This window comes from Salvelinus namaycush, chromosome 31, assembly GCF_016432855.1.
Source record: "Salvelinus namaycush isolate Seneca chromosome 31, SaNama_1.0, whole genome shotgun sequence".
NCBI lineage: Eukaryota > Metazoa > Chordata > Actinopteri > Salmoniformes > Salmonidae > Salvelinus > Salvelinus namaycush.
In genome coordinates, this window is record NC_052337.1 from 21,792,865 (window position 1) to 21,809,899 (window position 17,035).

A 17,035-nucleotide genomic window follows, 5' to 3' on the forward strand; every position below is an offset into this window, starting at 1 on the left:
GTGATGGGTTTAATTGCATCATGGGAGAAGCCAATGAATGGAATGAGGCAAACTGAGCACTTATCATAGAGCCCTATGGGAGCAATTACTTCCTCCACGCCTCCACTCCCCCTTAGAGACAGAAAGAATGCGCCCCAAATGACACCCTATTCCCTATATAGTTCACTAGTTTTGACCAGAGCCCAAGTGTGGCTAGGGTGTCATTTGGGGCGCAGACAGAAAGTGAAAAAACTGCCACGGAGGTTCAGCCTCACTCACAGCTGGAGTCTCCACAGTGGGCAGTTCAGACGGAAGTTACTCAAACTAAGTGGTAGAGATTAGAGAGATAATTTTTCTGCTCCAAAAAGAATAATGACTAGATTGAGAGAAGACAGATTCCTTCTAGCCCCACATTGGGGGTGTGGGTTGTATGTGAACTCTGGCCCAAAATGTACCCTATTCCCTTTATAGTGCACTACTTTTGACCAGATCCCTAGTGCACTATATAGAGAATAGTGTGCCGTTAAGATGCAGTCTATGTCAGGTCTGTGCTATAGGGTCCAGTTTTTCCCCTAGGACTTTTTTCAGCAGCGGGCACAAAGTTAGTGTCTGGGGGGCGGGGGTGTGGTAGTGGGCGTGGCCATCGGCACCATCTCTGACAACCCATTTTAGAGGACCTACTCTTGGCCACAGAGACAACATTTTGCTGTTTTAAAGCTAATATCTTGATATTAGCCACATCTTCACATGGCTTATGCTGTGTTTTCATGCTATCTGAGTGACTCAAACATTATAACAAAATAATTTGGAGCCCCATGACATTTTTGGAACTTTAGTTTTTATTTAGGTGATTGTTAGTTCTCAAAGATTATCTTATTTAAAAATATATAGCTCCCTGTTCTTGTCTACATACTTTATATCTGGTTTCTCTGAAAGTGCTGGCAACTCCCCTTTTGTGACGTGGGGCCTCTAGGGAGCGCTTTGTCTCCCCAATGCTCAACCTGTCCTGAACCTGCCTGTCCACACTGAACTTCAGAACATGTCATACACTGCTGACTAAGCAAAACACCCATACACACACAAACACACCCACACAGACCTATGTGCACACATTCACACAGGCATTACCTAAGTTACAGTGATGTAAAGTACTTAAGTAAAAAAACTTTTTGGGGTATCTGTACTTTACTATCTATATTTTAGACTTTTACTTTTACTTCACTACATTCCTTTTTTTTTTCTCCCCAATTTTTGTGGTATCCAATTGCTAGTAATTACTATCTTGTCTCATCGCTACAACTCCCGTACGGGCTCGGGAGAGACGAAGGTCGAAAGCCATGCGTCCTCCGAAACACAACCCAACCAAGCCGCACTGCTTCTTAACACAGCGCGCCTCCAACCCGGAAGCCAGCCACACCAATGTGTCGGAGGAAACACCCTACACCTAGTGACCTGGTCAGCGTGCACTGCGCCCGGCCTGCCACAGGAGTCGCTAGTGCGCGATGAGACAGGGATATCCCTACCGGCCAAACCCTCCCTAACCCGGATGACGCTAGGCCAATTGTGCGTCGCCCCACGGACCTCCCGGTCGCGGCCGGCTGCGACAGAGCCTGTGTGCGAACCCAGAATCTCTGGTGGCGCAGCTCGCGCTGCGATGCAGTGCCCTAGACCACTGCGCCACCCGGGAGATTACTTCACTACATTCCTAATTAAAATAATGTACTTTTTACTCCATACATTTTCCCTGACACCAAAAAGTACTGGTTAGAATTTGAATGCTTAGCAGGACAGGAAAATGGTCCAATTCACACACTTGTCAAGATAGCATCCCTGGTCATCCCTACTGCCTCTGATCTGGCAGATTCACTAAACACACATGCGTCATTTGTCAATTATGTCTGAGTGTTGGAGTGTGCCCCTGGCAATCCGTAAATAACAAAAACAAAAGGATTAAGATATTATTTATACTTTAATTTTGATACCTAAGTATATTTTAGCAATTGCATTTACTTTTGATACATAAGTATATTTAAAACCAAATACTATTAGACTTTTACTCAATTAGTACTTTACTGGGTGACTTTCACTTTTACTTTTCATTTTCTATTAAGGTATATTTACTTTTACTCAAGTATGACAATTGGGTATTTTTTCTACCTCTGCTAAGTTAGAACACAGCTGTGCAAGAAACAAAACACCTCTACATCCTCCAGTCACTAAGCCCCTCAGGCCTACAGTATAGTCACCACACGCCCACACGCCGGCACACACACGAAGAGTGACTATATTCTCACCCCACCTACCCTCCATTGGATCACACCCAGAAACTATTAGAATCTAGAGGGCACATACACTCTTAGAAAATAGGGTTCCAAAAGGGTTCTTCCACTGTCCCCATAGGATAACTCTTTTCGGTTCCAGGTAGAGCCCTTTTGGGTCCAGGTAGAACCATGTTGGGTTCCATGTAGAACCCTTTCCACAGAGGGTTCAACATGGAACCCAAAAGGGTTCTACATGGAACCCAAAAAGGATTCTTCAAAGGATTCTCCTATGGGGACAGCCAAAGAAACCTTTTAGGTTCTAGATTTTTTTCTAAGAGCGTAGTCGTCATGTCTGTGATTGATCGAGAGTCTTTCATAAAGAAATAATGTTACAGATGATCTGCTTTGATGCAGCAGCAGTGAGGAATAGATAATAATAGGAATAGCAGTGGGATAAAGCCAGCTCAATCACTCATCTAACTGTCCCTCCCAATCTCTGTGTTCACCGGTCTCTGTGGAACCATCTGTTTCATAATCAAGTACATGCAGATTCAGGAAACAATCGCAATGAAAAATAATCTGTCTTGAAACAGATTCAATTATCCAGCATGGTGGTGGGGTTGGCTGCTGGTTAAGTCTAAGAACATGGCTCCTCATATCACCTCAAACTATTCTAATCCACCCATCTAGCTCTGCTACAACTCATAATGAAACACTATGCCCTATGCTGACCTGTCCTGTATCTCTGGTGAATTACTCTCCCCATATTTCTCCTAGGAGATATCCTAAACGGCACCCTATTCCCTATATAGTACACTATGTTTGATCAGAGCTCGACCAGGGCTCTGGTCAAAAGTAGTTCACTATATAGGGAATGTGGTGCTATTTAGGATGCAGCCCTACTCTTGTGTACCAATCTCTCTGACTCGGTCCTCTAGTGTCTGATTGGCTGATAGTAACAGATAGGGGGCATGTTAGTAATATTGGATCCAGTCCACTTCAGAACCTATTAGGAGAAGGAGATTTTAATCAGTGTCTATGGCGTCCCGATCATCCTTCAGTTTCCCATCGCTCTCCAGTGCTTTTTTGTAATACCGGGCATTACTGTATGTTCTAATTTTAAAAGGAAATTGCTTTTTCATTGGACAAGAATTGGTGATAGGAAAACCGTAACTGTAAATGTGCTTCCCTGATGTAATAAAATTAGGAATTCAAAACAGAAGGAGGAAAATAATGTGCCCAGTATTGGCCCCAATAGGCGACCATTACTTCAGGTTACCAGAATGGCATTGTCGTGGAAATTCTTACACAGGGACACTCATAGTCAATCTTAAATGAATCATTATTTATTTGGCAGCGCGCTGGAGAGGGTCCAACCAACTCAATGCACCATAGCACACATGTCAATCAGGAGCTCTCCCTGGGGAGACCCACCAGTTGTCTTATATATGGCTATACTCAGACAAGTTATATTTGCATGATTTAGCATAATTAATTCATCATTACCAGTTTGTTCTATTCATGTGACGACCAATACTGTTTCATAACGTGTGACAGACCAACACCTCACAAGGTTTCTCCTCTCTAAGCTGAGACCTTGAAACTGAGATATCTTTCGTTTGTTCACAAAACACGGTAATTTGTTCTCAAAACACGATCTCTCCATACTGCCAAATTGCAGCTACTGATAGGTGGGATTTGTACAGTCAGCCACTTGCATGGACACAGAATTTGGTTATTAGAACCGCACATGAACAGAACACAGAAATTTGTCATAAGAATAGCACAAACATAAACATTTCCCTTACAGCAAAATAGATAAGTGCATTTGGAGGACAATGAAACATAAGAAGCCAACAACGTTTCAGTGCATACGGAAAGTATTCAGACCCCTTGACTTTTTCCACATTTTGATTAGGGATGCACGATATATCGGTGAGCATATCGGAATTGGCCGATATTAGCTTAAAATGCCAACATTGGCATCGGCCCGATGTCTAGTTTAATGCCGATGTGCAAAACCGATGTCAAAGCCGATGTGCAAAACCGATGTCATTACGTCCTCTACCTATATAACGTAGGTAGAAGACATAATGACGCCATGGGGACTGTCATGTGCCTTTTACTGAGGAGTCGCTTCCGTCTGGCCACTCTAACATAAAGATTGGTGGAGTGCTGCAGAATTGGTTGTCCTTCTGAAAGGTTCTCCCATCTCCACAGAGGAACTCTAGAGCTCTGTCAGAGTGACCATTGGGTTCTTCGTCACTTCCCTGGCCCTCCCCCGATTCCTCAATTTGGCCGGGTGGCCAGCTCTAGGAAAGGTCTTGGTGGTTCCAAACTTCTTTCTTTTAAGAATGATGTAGGCCACTGTGTTCTTGGGGCCTTCAATGCTGCAGAAATGTATTGGTACCCTTGCCCAGATCTTGGCCTCAAAACAATCCGGTCTCGGGGCTCTATGGAAAATTCCTTCGACCTCATGGCTTGGTTTTTTCTCTGACATGCATTGTCATCTGTGGGACCTTATATAGACAGGTGTGTGCCTTTCCAAATCATGTCCAATCAAATGAATTTACCACAGGTGGACACCAATCAAATTGTAGAAACATCTCAAGAATGATTAATGGAAGCGGGATGCAATAGAAACAGGATGCAAAGGGAAACCCAGCCGCAGGCTGCCCAGTGACGCGAGCCTACCAGATGGGCTAAATGCCTTTTATGCTCGCTTCGAGGCAAGCAACACTGAAGCATGCATGAGAGTAACTGCTGTTCGAGACGATTGTGTGATCACGCTCTCTGTAGCCAATGTGAGAAAGACCATTAAACAGGTCAACATTCAAAAGGCCACAGGACGGATTACTATGATGTGTACTCAGAGCATGCGCGGACCAACTGGCAAGTGTCTTCACTGACATTTTCAACCTCTCCCTGACCGAGTCTGTAATACCTACATGTTTCAAGCAGACCATCATAGTCACTGTGCCCAAGGAAGCGAAGGTAAGCTGCCTAAATGACTACCGCCCCGTAGCAATTACATCGGTAGCCATAAAGTGCATTGAAAGGCTGGTCATGGCTCACATCAACACCATCATCCCGGAAACCCTAGACCCACTCCAATTCGCATACCGCCCCAACAGATCCAGAGATGACGCAATCTCAATCGCACTCCACACTGCCCTTTCCCACCTGGACAAAAGGAACACCTACGTGAGAATGCTATTCATTGACTATAGCTCAGCGTTCAACACCATAGTGCCCACAAAGCTCATCACTAAGCTAAGGACCCTGGGACTAAACACCTCTCTCTGCAACTGGATCTTGCGTGCTTAGTTCCCTCCTGTACTCCCTGTTCACCCACGACTGCGTGGCCAAGCATGACTCCAGCACCATCATTAAGTTTGCTGACGACACAACAGTGGTAGGCCTGATCACCGACAATGATGAGATAGTCTACAGGGAGGAGCTCAGGACCTGGCAGTGTGGTGCCAGTACAACAACCTCTCCCTCAACGTGATCAAGACAAAGGAGATGATTGTGGACTACAGGAAAAGGAGGGCCGAAAATGACCCCATTAACATCGACGGTGCTGTAGTGGAGTGGGTCGAGAGTTTCAAGTTCCTTGGTGTCCACATCACCAACAAACTATCATGGTCCAAACACATCAAGAAAGTCGTGAAGAGGGCAGGACAACACCTTTTCCCCTCAGGACACTGAAAAGATTTGGCATGGGTCCCCAGATCGTCAAAAGGTTCTACAGCTGCACCATCAGGGGCATCCTGACCGGTTGCATCACCGCCTGGTTTTGCAACTGCTTGGCATCTGACCGTAAGGCGCTACAGAGGATAGTGCGTACAGCCCAGTACATCACTGGGGCCAAGCTTCCTGCCATTCAGGACCTATATACTAGGCGTGTCAGAGGAAGGCCCAAAAGGTTGTCAAAGACTCCAGTCACCCTTGTCATAGACGGTTCTCTCTGCTACTGCACGGCATGTGGTACTGGAGCGCCAAGTCTAGGTGCAAATGGCTCCTTAACAGCTTCTACCCCAAGTCATAAGACTGCTGAACAACTAATCAAATGGCCACACGGACAATTTGCATTGCCCCCCCTCCCTCCTTTGTTTTTGCATTGCTGCTACTCACTGTTTATTATCTATGCATAGTCACTTTACCCCTACATGTACAAAATGTCTTCGACTAACCTCTACCCCCGCACATTGACTCGGTACCGGTACCCCCTGTATATAGCCTCATTGTTATTTTATTGTGTTTATTTACATTTTTTTACTTTAGTTTATTTAGTAAATCTTTTTTTTACTCTATTTTCTTAATACTGTATTGTTGATTAAGGGCTTCTAAGTAAGCATTTCACGGTAAGGTCTACACCTGTGGGAAAATGGAAGGGGTATGAATACTTTCCCAACGCGCAGTATATACTGTATCATTGTGTCCAAAATGTCACCCTATTCCTTATGTAATGGAGCATAAGGTTCTTGTCAAAAGTAGTGCATTATATGGACTAGGGTGCCAGTTCGGAAGCCAACAGAGGGACCATATATCTGGCTTTTATGGCTATGCTGTGGCTGTGACCCGGTACTCTGAATGACACCTGGGTCAGTTGTGTGACTGTCATGATCTAACACAGATTCCCCACATACATGCAAACATGCACGGCATTGCACGCCCAGATGTAAACGCATGCCCACAGTCCAGATCCGATCTGACTCTCCAGTGGCCATGCAGAGTTCGGGTCACCGATATGTGTGTGAAGCAGGGTGGGGGTCAATTTGAATTGAAGTTAGTCAATTCCGGGAAGTAAACTAAAATTCCAATAACTAATCAAATGGAAACTATCTTCATTGACTTCTCAATAAACTGAGAAGTGGAAGCTACTTATTTCAAATCTTTTTTCTTCCATTTGAATTGACCTCAACCCTGGTGTGAAGGTCTATGGCCATGGTAAGCTATGTGCAGCTAGACAAAGGTTGCAAAAGTACAGTAACTTTCCCAAAATTCCTAGGTATTCCAGAAGTGTTCCCACTGGAATTTCTGTGACCCCACACCAGACTGGTTTGCACATTATGGATTGGCCCTGTAGCGCTTGTCCCGTGCCAGAGCATTGATTAGAGTGTGTGACAACAACGACACAGACTCAAAACCGGAAGGGAAATGTAGCACAAATGACAACAGATGCTATTAAATGCTGTGTGGGGAATACACACCCAGAGTACACAGAGACAAACCCACTGGATCAATTATCAATACTAGAGCAAGCCAGCAGCTATTGGCAGTCTCTAATACAGTATAGAGCTGAGGTTCTGGCTGGGAGTGTTGTGTGGTTAAGAGCTGACACTGTTCCAGGAGCAATATGAAAAATACAAATCATAGAGGACAAATTCATTCAATGACCCCCAAAGCTTAATGGTTTGTACTCTCTCTATCGCTCTCTTTCTCTTTCCCTCTTTTATAGACACAGATAATGAGGTAAGGGTAAGCTCTTGTTCAATAATTCAGACTTAGGTAACCCTGAGCAGAGGACACAGCCAATCAGACCTCCAAGGAGAGGGGACTGGGCACCCAGGCTCTCCCATTTGCTTTAAATTGATACTTTCCCAGATCACTCATTATCAATGCAGATGCAAACAACTAGCAGTGGTACACAGAGCTCGTCTGCACAGGACAAGAGGGGCACACGTTCACTCTGTCTCCTTGCCTTCTCAAATATGTGTGTGTGTGTGTGTGTGTGTGTGTGTGTGTGTGTGTGTGTGTGTGTGTGTGTGTGTGTGTGTGTGTGTGTGTGTGTGTGTGTGTGTGTGTGTTGTCAGACTGAGTGTCCAGGGTCATGTGATGTGGGAGAGAGGAGGCTCGAGGCTGACGTGTATCAGATGACCCAGAGAGAGACAGAGCTCCTCCCAGGGGAACTTGGAGATAATGAAGATATCTGGATCTCCTAGATATAAGTTGTGTCCCAGCACCATATTCCCTACATACAGATGTAGGATCTTAATTTGACAGCAAGAAAATAACCCTGCAGCAACAGGAAATGTAAATTATTGTGTGGATTATAATAAATTGACATTTTTGTAGGGGTTGATCCATTTTTAGTTAGGGGCAAATCAAGTCTAAAATTTGAAAGTGGAAATTAATAACTTTAGAAGCGTTTTTTAAACCTTAAATACAAGTTTGCATTTCCTGCTGTGCAGGACATTTCCTGAAACAACAGGGTGATCAAATTAAGATCCTACATCTGTAGAGCACTGACCTATGGGCCCTGGTCAAAAGTAGTGCACTATATAGGGAATAGGGTGCCACTTGGGATGTATACAAAGAGAAAGTGTTCATACTATCATGCTCTGTAGATAGATCCTTGTTGTAGCTATAGGACCAATCATTATCTATTGACCCCATGACACAGTTTGATGACTGGATTAGTAGAATTGACTAGACCAATTAGCACACTATGTCGTACCAGACTCGACAATGCATGCAGTTGAACATAAGTGTTCCTTTTGTCCAGGTGGGAAAGGGCAGTGTGGAGTGCAATAGAAATTGCATCATTTGTGGATCTGTTGGTGCGGTTTGCAAATTGGAGTGGGTCTAGGGTTTATGGGAGAATGGGAGAATGTTGTTGATGAGAGCGAGCCTTTCAAAGCACTTCATGGCTACAGACATGAGTGCTACAGGTCGGTAGTCATTTAGGCAGGTTACCTTAGTGTTCTTGGGCACAGGGACTATGGTGGTCTGCTTGAAATATGTTGGTATTACAGACTCAGACAGGGAGAGGTTGAAAATGTCAGTGAAGACACTTGACAGTTGGTCCGCGCATGCTCGCTGTACACGTCCTGGTAATCCGTCTGGCCCTGCGGCCTTGTGAATGTTGACCTGCTCATAGGTCTTACTCACATCGGCTGCGGAGAGCGTGATCACACAGTCATCCGAAACAGCTGATGCTCTCATGCATGTTTCAGTGTTACTTGTCTCGAAGCGAGCATAGAAGTTATTTAACTTGTCTGGTAGGATTGTTTCACTGGGCAGCTCTCTGCTGTGCTTCCCTTTGTAGTCTGTAATAGGTTGCAAGCCCTGCCACATCCTACAAGCGTCAGAGCCGGTATAGTATGATTAGATCTTAGTCCTGTATTGACGCGTTGCCTGTTTGATGGTTCGTCGGAGGGCATAGTGGGATTTCTTATAAGCTTCCGGGGTTAGAGGCCCGCTCCTTGAAAGTGGCAGCTCTACCCTTTAGCTCAGCGAATGTTACTTGTTGGGTATGTACGTACAGTCACTGTGGGGACGACGTCCTCGATGCACTTATTGATAACTATCTCACTACCTTAGCTGGCCTGCTGGCAATGTTGGTAGACTTTAGAAAAGCAACAATTACTAATGTACTGAATAAGACATTAATTTCCATCTTTTACATCGATTTTAGCAGAGATGCAGAGAAGCATATTTAGTTTCCTTAAAAAAAGATGGATACAGGCACCTCAAGAGGTATGCAGAAAAATAAACACTTTTTTACATAGAATAGAATTAAGCATAATGGCTCGAGATTGCAGGAAATTTATTTTTGCAAGTGTTTGAAAAATTCTAAATTCTCCAACTTCCTGACGTGGAATAAAGGAAAAATAATAAGCAATATATTGTAATAACTTGATGATCCTAAATGGACTTCCTACAGTCACTGACACCTTTCATTCAATGGGCATCGCACATAGGCTTAATGAGTCCAAACGTTTCAGAGAAGCTGCATGGACAAAAATAATGTCCAATGTAAAGAAAAAACTGCTGCTCGTGATATTTTAATAAAATATTGGTTAGGCTACTGATTAGGCTACTATGCGCCTCCACTGGCAAACTCGATGCCATAACCAATTGCATTACCGCTATAACCAGCTTTCTGTGAGTCTTAAATATCACCAGTAGCGCTGCTTGAAATTGGCACATTAGCACTCGTGTTTTAAGGACACACCCAGAGTTGGAAAATAACAGAGCGCTGGCTTTTACAAGTCGAATTTGCCAAAGAGTGTGCATTCGACACTAGCACTGCATTAACGCCAGCCGAAAATATAGACCTGGGTCCTGTAACTAGGGCCCGGGGGCTTTTTCTGTTCATGTCATGTGGTTAGGAACACTTCTGGTCCTGAACATGAGTATACCACAGTGAAACATCAGAGAACTTTCCAGGAAGTCATATCCCTTGACATTCTTCCATTCCTATACCATTCTGCAACTCTATCAAATCCCCCCCTCTTTCTATCTCTCTCCCTCTCTTCCTACTCTGGAGAGAAAATTGTTAGCTGGCGGCACACATCAGGCTGTGAGCAGCAGCAGTGACTGTGTGTGTGAGAGAATGAGAGGGAGAGAGAGAAAGAGGGAGATAGTGTATGTTTGTTTGAACTTCTCAAACCAAAAGGATTTCCTCTCATCATGTTTCAGTGTGATACTCCTGAAAAGCCCCTGATGCGCTCCTCTTTCTTCCTCTCTCATCCTCAGAGAGAAAAAACGGATTATCAACACACCAGCCAAGGTGGTCTTCCTTTCCTCTGCAGGATAACTAAGGCACAGGTGTGTGTGTGTGTGTGTGTGTGTGTGTGTGTGTGTGTGTGTGTGTGTGTGTGTGTGTGTGTGTGTGTGTGTGTGTGTGTGTGTGTGTGTGTGTGTGTGTGTGTGCACGTGCACGTGCGTGCGTGAGTGCGTGTACACAACCTGTGTCAGCACGCCTGTGTAAATCCCAATCCTATATCAAACAAATACCTGCCAAAAGCCACTGAACAAAAATGGGCCTTGGTCAAATGTAGTGCACTAAATAGGAAATAGGGTGCCATTTGGGATGCTGACGAAGTAATAAAGCTGCAAGTCCCAGACCCGCGTTTCCTTTGTCTGAGTTTAGCCCTAAATTCTCATGGTGTCAACTAAACCATGTACCACCCAGACAACTTAACTGTCACTTTAATCGTGCTCCTAATACAGTCTCCATTGAAATCAATGTCAGTACTGTATAAGTGAACCGACCCGGATACTAATAGAATGAGTGATATTTCTGCACATATCTAACCACAGCTCTGGGCAGTGAATATAGGATATTATTGGCTAGTTGAGCGACACTGCCAGCAGAGAACAAGTGAGAACAGGTGATGGATTAGGGACGCGTTGGTCGTGAACCAAACCATCCCTGCAGTCCATTGGAAAACAATTTCCCAGACACAATGGAGTCACTTTAGCAGGGCGGGTGTGGAAGACCCCAGGAGAGACTGGGGGTGAACACAAACAGTGCTTTGAGACAGAAAGGGAGTGAAGAAAGTTGACAGAGAGAAAGCTCAGTCTGACAGTGTTCTTTTTGTGTGTGTGTGGGTGAGTGTGCGTGCGTGACCGATATATGCCCAGGGAGAATGTATACTAAGTATAACGCAGCAGCATAAAAGGGGGAAAACATATCACATCTCAACAGAGACATTGCCAGTGCCAGAAAGAGACACTGTGTTTTCTGTTTATGATAATGAAATATAGACAGATGAGTTTGAGTATGAGCGCCAATGAAAACATGAGAAAGAGTGGAAAGATGATGGCTTAAAGATTGTGTGAAGGATAGCCTCATCTTCTCCCCTGGCTGTCAAGGCATACATTGTGGTCAGTGAGACGGATGTGACTGTGTCTGCGTCCCAAATGCCACCATATTCCCAATAGAGCCATGGTCAGAAGTAGTGCAGTACATAGGCAATAGGGTACCATTTGGGATGAAATCTTCATTCTACTCTCCTTGTTCGTCATCTACGCCGGTAAACATTTCAATATTAATCACACCGGAGCACAGTCATACTGGGGCAAGAGGAATTAGTCTCCGCTTGCGTAATTAAAGCATTTGATAAATAATTCACTTCATAATTAAAAAAGGGAATGGAATCAAGAGAACACAGCAGACCCCACCTGGCCTCGGCACATAGTACAGGCCTCTGTTTTCTTCCTGAGCCATCTGTGTGGAGAGGACGACACAAATCAGACCCCCTTGTCATTACAAATGTGGGTTGGCCCTATTTAAACAACAAATGGTGAGCCAAACAACCCTGGCCCGGACCACAACTCTTTCGGGCAGAAAACATAGGGGTTGTTGAGCTACAGCCAAAGTTTATTTTGGTAAATCATTATCTGTTGCCCAAGAGACTGCAATTTGTAGCAAAGGTCCACCTTTTAAAGTCCTTAAAATGTTTAAGTTACCCGTCTAAAACTCCCCTCTCCCTTGTAGAGAATACATTTAGCAGAAGTGTAAACATAAACAGCACTGAGCTCTGTTAATCAGGGATAGGAGTCCCGCGTGAAACTGGAGGGCGCGCAATTCAAATAAATAATCATAAATATTATGGATTTTAAACTTTTAGGTACATATAAGTGTCTTATATCGGAAAGCTTAAAATCCTGTTAACCTAACTGCACTATACGATTTACAGGAGCTATTACAGCGAAAAATGCCATGCGATTGTTTGACGACGGCGCCCCACATCAAAATATTTTTCCACCGGCACAGGTTTCATACATTCACATATAATGATAAAATATTCACTTACTTTTTGAGAATCTTCCTCTGATTTGTCATCCAAAGGGTCCCAGCTATAACATGTTGTGTTGTTTTGTTAGATAAAATCCTTCTTTATATCCCCAAAAAGTCTGTTTAGTTGGCGCCATCGATTTGAGTAATCCACTTGTTCAACTTACAGAGAAAGGAATCCGAAAATCTACCCCTTAACTTTGTTTCAACAAGTCGAAATCCATTTCTATTTACTCCTCAGATACCCTAAATGTAATCAAACAATAATATTTATTTCGGAAAGAAGTATGTTCAATAGGAAACCGATTTTAGCAGGTGCGTAAAACTGGTATTTCTTATTCGTTTTTGAAGTTACAAGCCTGAAACCTTGAACATAGACTGCTGACACCCTGTGGAAGCCATAGGAATTCCCGGGGGCTAATCCAGGGAGCTAATTTTCAATATGACCTTTCTCTTGCCTTTCTAAGAGGATGATCTCTCTCTCTCCAAAAAATTCTGGTTGGTCTTTCTTTGGATTTTCTCCTACCATATCTATTGTGTTATATTATCCTACATTATTTGAACATTTCTACAAACTTCAAAGTGTTTTCTTTCCAATGGTACCAATTATATGAATATCCTGGCTTCAGGGCCTAAGCAACAGGCAGTTTACTTTGGGCACGTCATTCAGGCAGGAAGTGGAGAAAAAGTATGACCCTATAGTGTAGCCTGAGCTATAAGGAATAGTCAACAGAAGCACTCTAAATGTCTCATAAGAAATACATAGTCAACATTTTGCTATTTGAACCTCTGGACACAGAAAGAAGATGGAAGAGAAATACAGGAGTGCTTCCCCCAGCCATCCACACACAGGCAGCTCAGACAGCAGCACAAGTCCTAGTGGAGTTTGTTTTTCAGCTGCAAGATCCCAATAGCATATTATGCTCCGTGACTGGTATGAACTCAATTTACCGAGTCAGATAGCTATCTGTTCATTCCTAAACAGCAAAAGAGTGAGCTGCCTTGGGACCCTCTGCCTAGGCCTCTTCCCAATCTCTCTCCTTCTGGCCATTCCTCTGATGGGCACCACACCACCTCAGCCCAACCCAGAGAGCCTGCACTCAATTCTCTCCATATTGTAATCCTCAAGGAGCTGTCAGCCTAGCAGGGACCAGCTGCCCATCACAAGCTGTGTTGGCACCGAGAGAGAGAGAGAGAGAGAGAGAGAGAGAAAGAGAGAGAGAGAGAGAGAGAGAGAGAGAGACTAGCAAAACCAAAGGGATGGTAATTTAATCTCCTGCCTCCTCTGTTTCACAGACTCAGAGACTCAGATCAATCTGATTAAGCGGTAGGTAGACAGACGTCTCCCTCTGCATCTCTCCTGCTGCAACCGATTGGAAATGGCCCCAGGAGGGCAGGATTTATGACCCTGTTCCCGTCACGGTGCTGGTCCTCGCTGCCAAGCATGCCATGGAAAAGATTATCCTAAAAAAGCTCTAAGCGCTGACTGTGGGGCACACCCTGGCACAGGATCCAGGAAGCACAGCCAAGACAGGCTCTTAGGAGACAGACTGGTCAGCTAAAGAGCTTCAGGGGAAGTTTCTAACAAAGTGGAGCAGGGGAGAGCTGGTAGAGGTAGGATGTACAGTGGGAGTAAACATATTGTAAACGAGCAGTGCTGCTGTAAATCTATGAAGTTCTGCTTGAAAGTATTCTCTCTGTCTCTCTCTCTCTCTCTCTCTCTCTCTCTCTCTCTGTCTCTCTGTCTCTCTGTCTCTCTGTCTGTCTGTCTGTCTGTCTGTCTGTCTGTCTGTCTGTCTGTCAAAGAGAGGAGAGGGAGAGAGAGAGCGAGAGGGAGAAAGAGGCCGCCGTAGGCAGACCTGGCTCTCAAGAGAAGACAGGCAATGTGCACACTGCCCACAAAATGAGGTGGAAACTGAGTTGCACTTCCTAACCTCCTGCCAAATGTATGACCATATTAGAGACATATATTTGCCTCAGATTACACAGACCCACAAAGAAAATTAAAAACAAATCCAATTTTGTTAAACTCCCATATATATTGGGTGAAATACCACAGTGTGTCAACACAGCAGCAAGATGTGTGACCTGTTGCCACCCACAAGAAAATGGCAACCAGTGAAGAACAAACACCATTGTAAATACAACCCATATTTATGTTTATTTATTTTCACTTTTGTACTTTAACCATTTGCATATCATTAAAAACACTGTACATGGCCATAATATAACATTTAAAATGTCTCTATTCCTTTACAACTTTTGTTTGTGTAATGTTTACCGTTTATTTTTGATTGTTTATTTCAGTTTTGTTTATTATCTATTTCACTTGCTTTGGCAATGTAAACATATGTTTCCCATGCCAATAACGCCATTTGAATTGGAGACCGAGACAGAGAGAGAGACCGAGAGAGAGTTACCATAGAGGGCTTACGATTCAGCACCATGGACAGCACAACTAGCACCACTAGTCGCGGTAGATGCGATCCATACTACTCAACACCATGGACAGCGCTCAATACCTCATCAACACGGTACTCTTGTTTTATCAGACCTATCTAATGGATAAATTATTACATAAATATGCTCTTATCTTATTAGTTAATAAGTCAACTATATAGCCGGTTGAGGCAAAGATTCAAAGACATTTGTTTACCAACAACCTTTTCGGTACGATTTCAATTGACACAAAAAAAATACTACTGATTATGGGAGACATGAGTCGACCATGGACAGCCTAGTTGACAGTTTTCAATTACAAGGTTCCGGTGCTACACCAGGCGGCACAATAACCAGCCTGTGACTACAAGTCAACCGCTACAGGGCCTACATGAACCAATTCCTCTCGATAACGAAAGTTATAAATCATCGCCTGTTTGCTCCAGGGGTCAATTTCAGCCACCGTGGCCAAATACATGATTAACCACGGACAGGGGGCCTGATTACACCAGGGAGATGGGGATTTGGGGTCAAAGGCGCAGGCCAGTGTAAACGACGAACATCATTCTGCCATTGGCACATTTGAAGCCACTGGCCCCGGATCCATGCGTTGGTTGCATGGCCTTGGCTTGCCCATGGGCGCATTATATTTCTCTACATGTAGGCTAGTGACCCTGGCGACTGGCGAGGGCAGTTACCTCTTGTAGGCCTGTGTATTAACTCTATACTGTGCTATCTTACGTGCCATACATTGCTTGGCTGAAACGTGACACAGACACACACACACAGACACACACACACACACACACACACACACACACACACACACACACACACACACACACACACACACACACACACACACACACACACACACACTTACCTTCACCGCTTCAGCGTGAGTGACTTTATCGAACACTGTGCTGTTGACTTTCATAATCTGATCCCCAATCCTCAGTCCCTCTTTCTCGGCCAGGGATCCTGGCTCCACCAGAGACACATAGATTCCGACCCCGTGCTCTGAGCCGCCGCGGATACTGAAACCCAAGCCCTCGTTGCTCTTGTGCCGTTTCAGGGTCACCTGTCGGACCTCTCCTGGAGGCTCGTGCAGGAAGCTTCTCCCAAGCAGCGGCACGAGGAGAACTGTCCCATCACTGCAGGTGCTGAAACTATCCGGAGAGCCGCGCAGCGCAACCTGAGATCCGGGGGGAGTTGGCGAGAAATGCCCGGGAGGAGTTGGACTCGCACTGGAACCTTCGCCCACCGCTTCGGCGCTCCCATTCCTGGCAAGTAAATCAGATTTCAAGTAAAGGCCCTCCGAGGTGTACTGGTCAAACAAAAGCTGGTCGGAGCGGGGAATGACCAGCCGTAGCATGGGCAGAAGTTGGCGTTTGCTGGGCGCATTGAGAATGACTTTGAGGGTTTGAACCAGGTCGTAGACATTACGCTTGGAGTGGTACACGTTGAGGCAGTGAATGAACTGCTCCCGCTCCAAGTCGTTAAGCAGCAGGTTGAGGGCGTTGTGCAGCTTCTTGACGTTGGCTGACAGCGTGCGGGCACTCGAGGCCACAGAGTTGGCCGAGGAGGAGTTGAGCGACATGCGCTCTAGATCCGTGCTCATCCTAGACGTGTGACTGGGTCACAGAGCCACACTGGAGCAGGGGGACATTAGTCATTAGGCCGAGAGCGCTGGACTGGGCTCCTTTAAAACGGAGCGTGGCATAGCGTTTTGTGCAGGACGTCCACTCCACTAATATACATATTGGCTAGGTCTGAGGCTGAGGGCTGTCTTACACAACCGGCTGAATTACAACAGTCTTTG

At 44.8% G+C, this 17,035-nt stretch overlaps 1 protein-coding gene across 1 annotated transcript in view; it reads right to left on the bottom strand.

Moving 5' to 3' along the window:
* Positions 1-16,834, bottom strand: part of LOC120025508 (whirlin-like) — a 178,603-nt gene extending 161,769 nt beyond the window's left edge. The window contains exons 1-2 of the mRNA XM_038970076.1: positions 16,478-16,834; positions 16,097-16,315 (exon numbers count right to left, since the gene is read on the bottom strand). Coding sequence (XP_038826004.1) covers positions 16,097-16,315; positions 16,478-16,834 — 576 coding nt within the window. The remainder of the gene's footprint in view (positions 1-16,096; positions 16,316-16,477) is intronic.
* Positions 16,835-17,035: the final 201 nt, after the last annotated feature.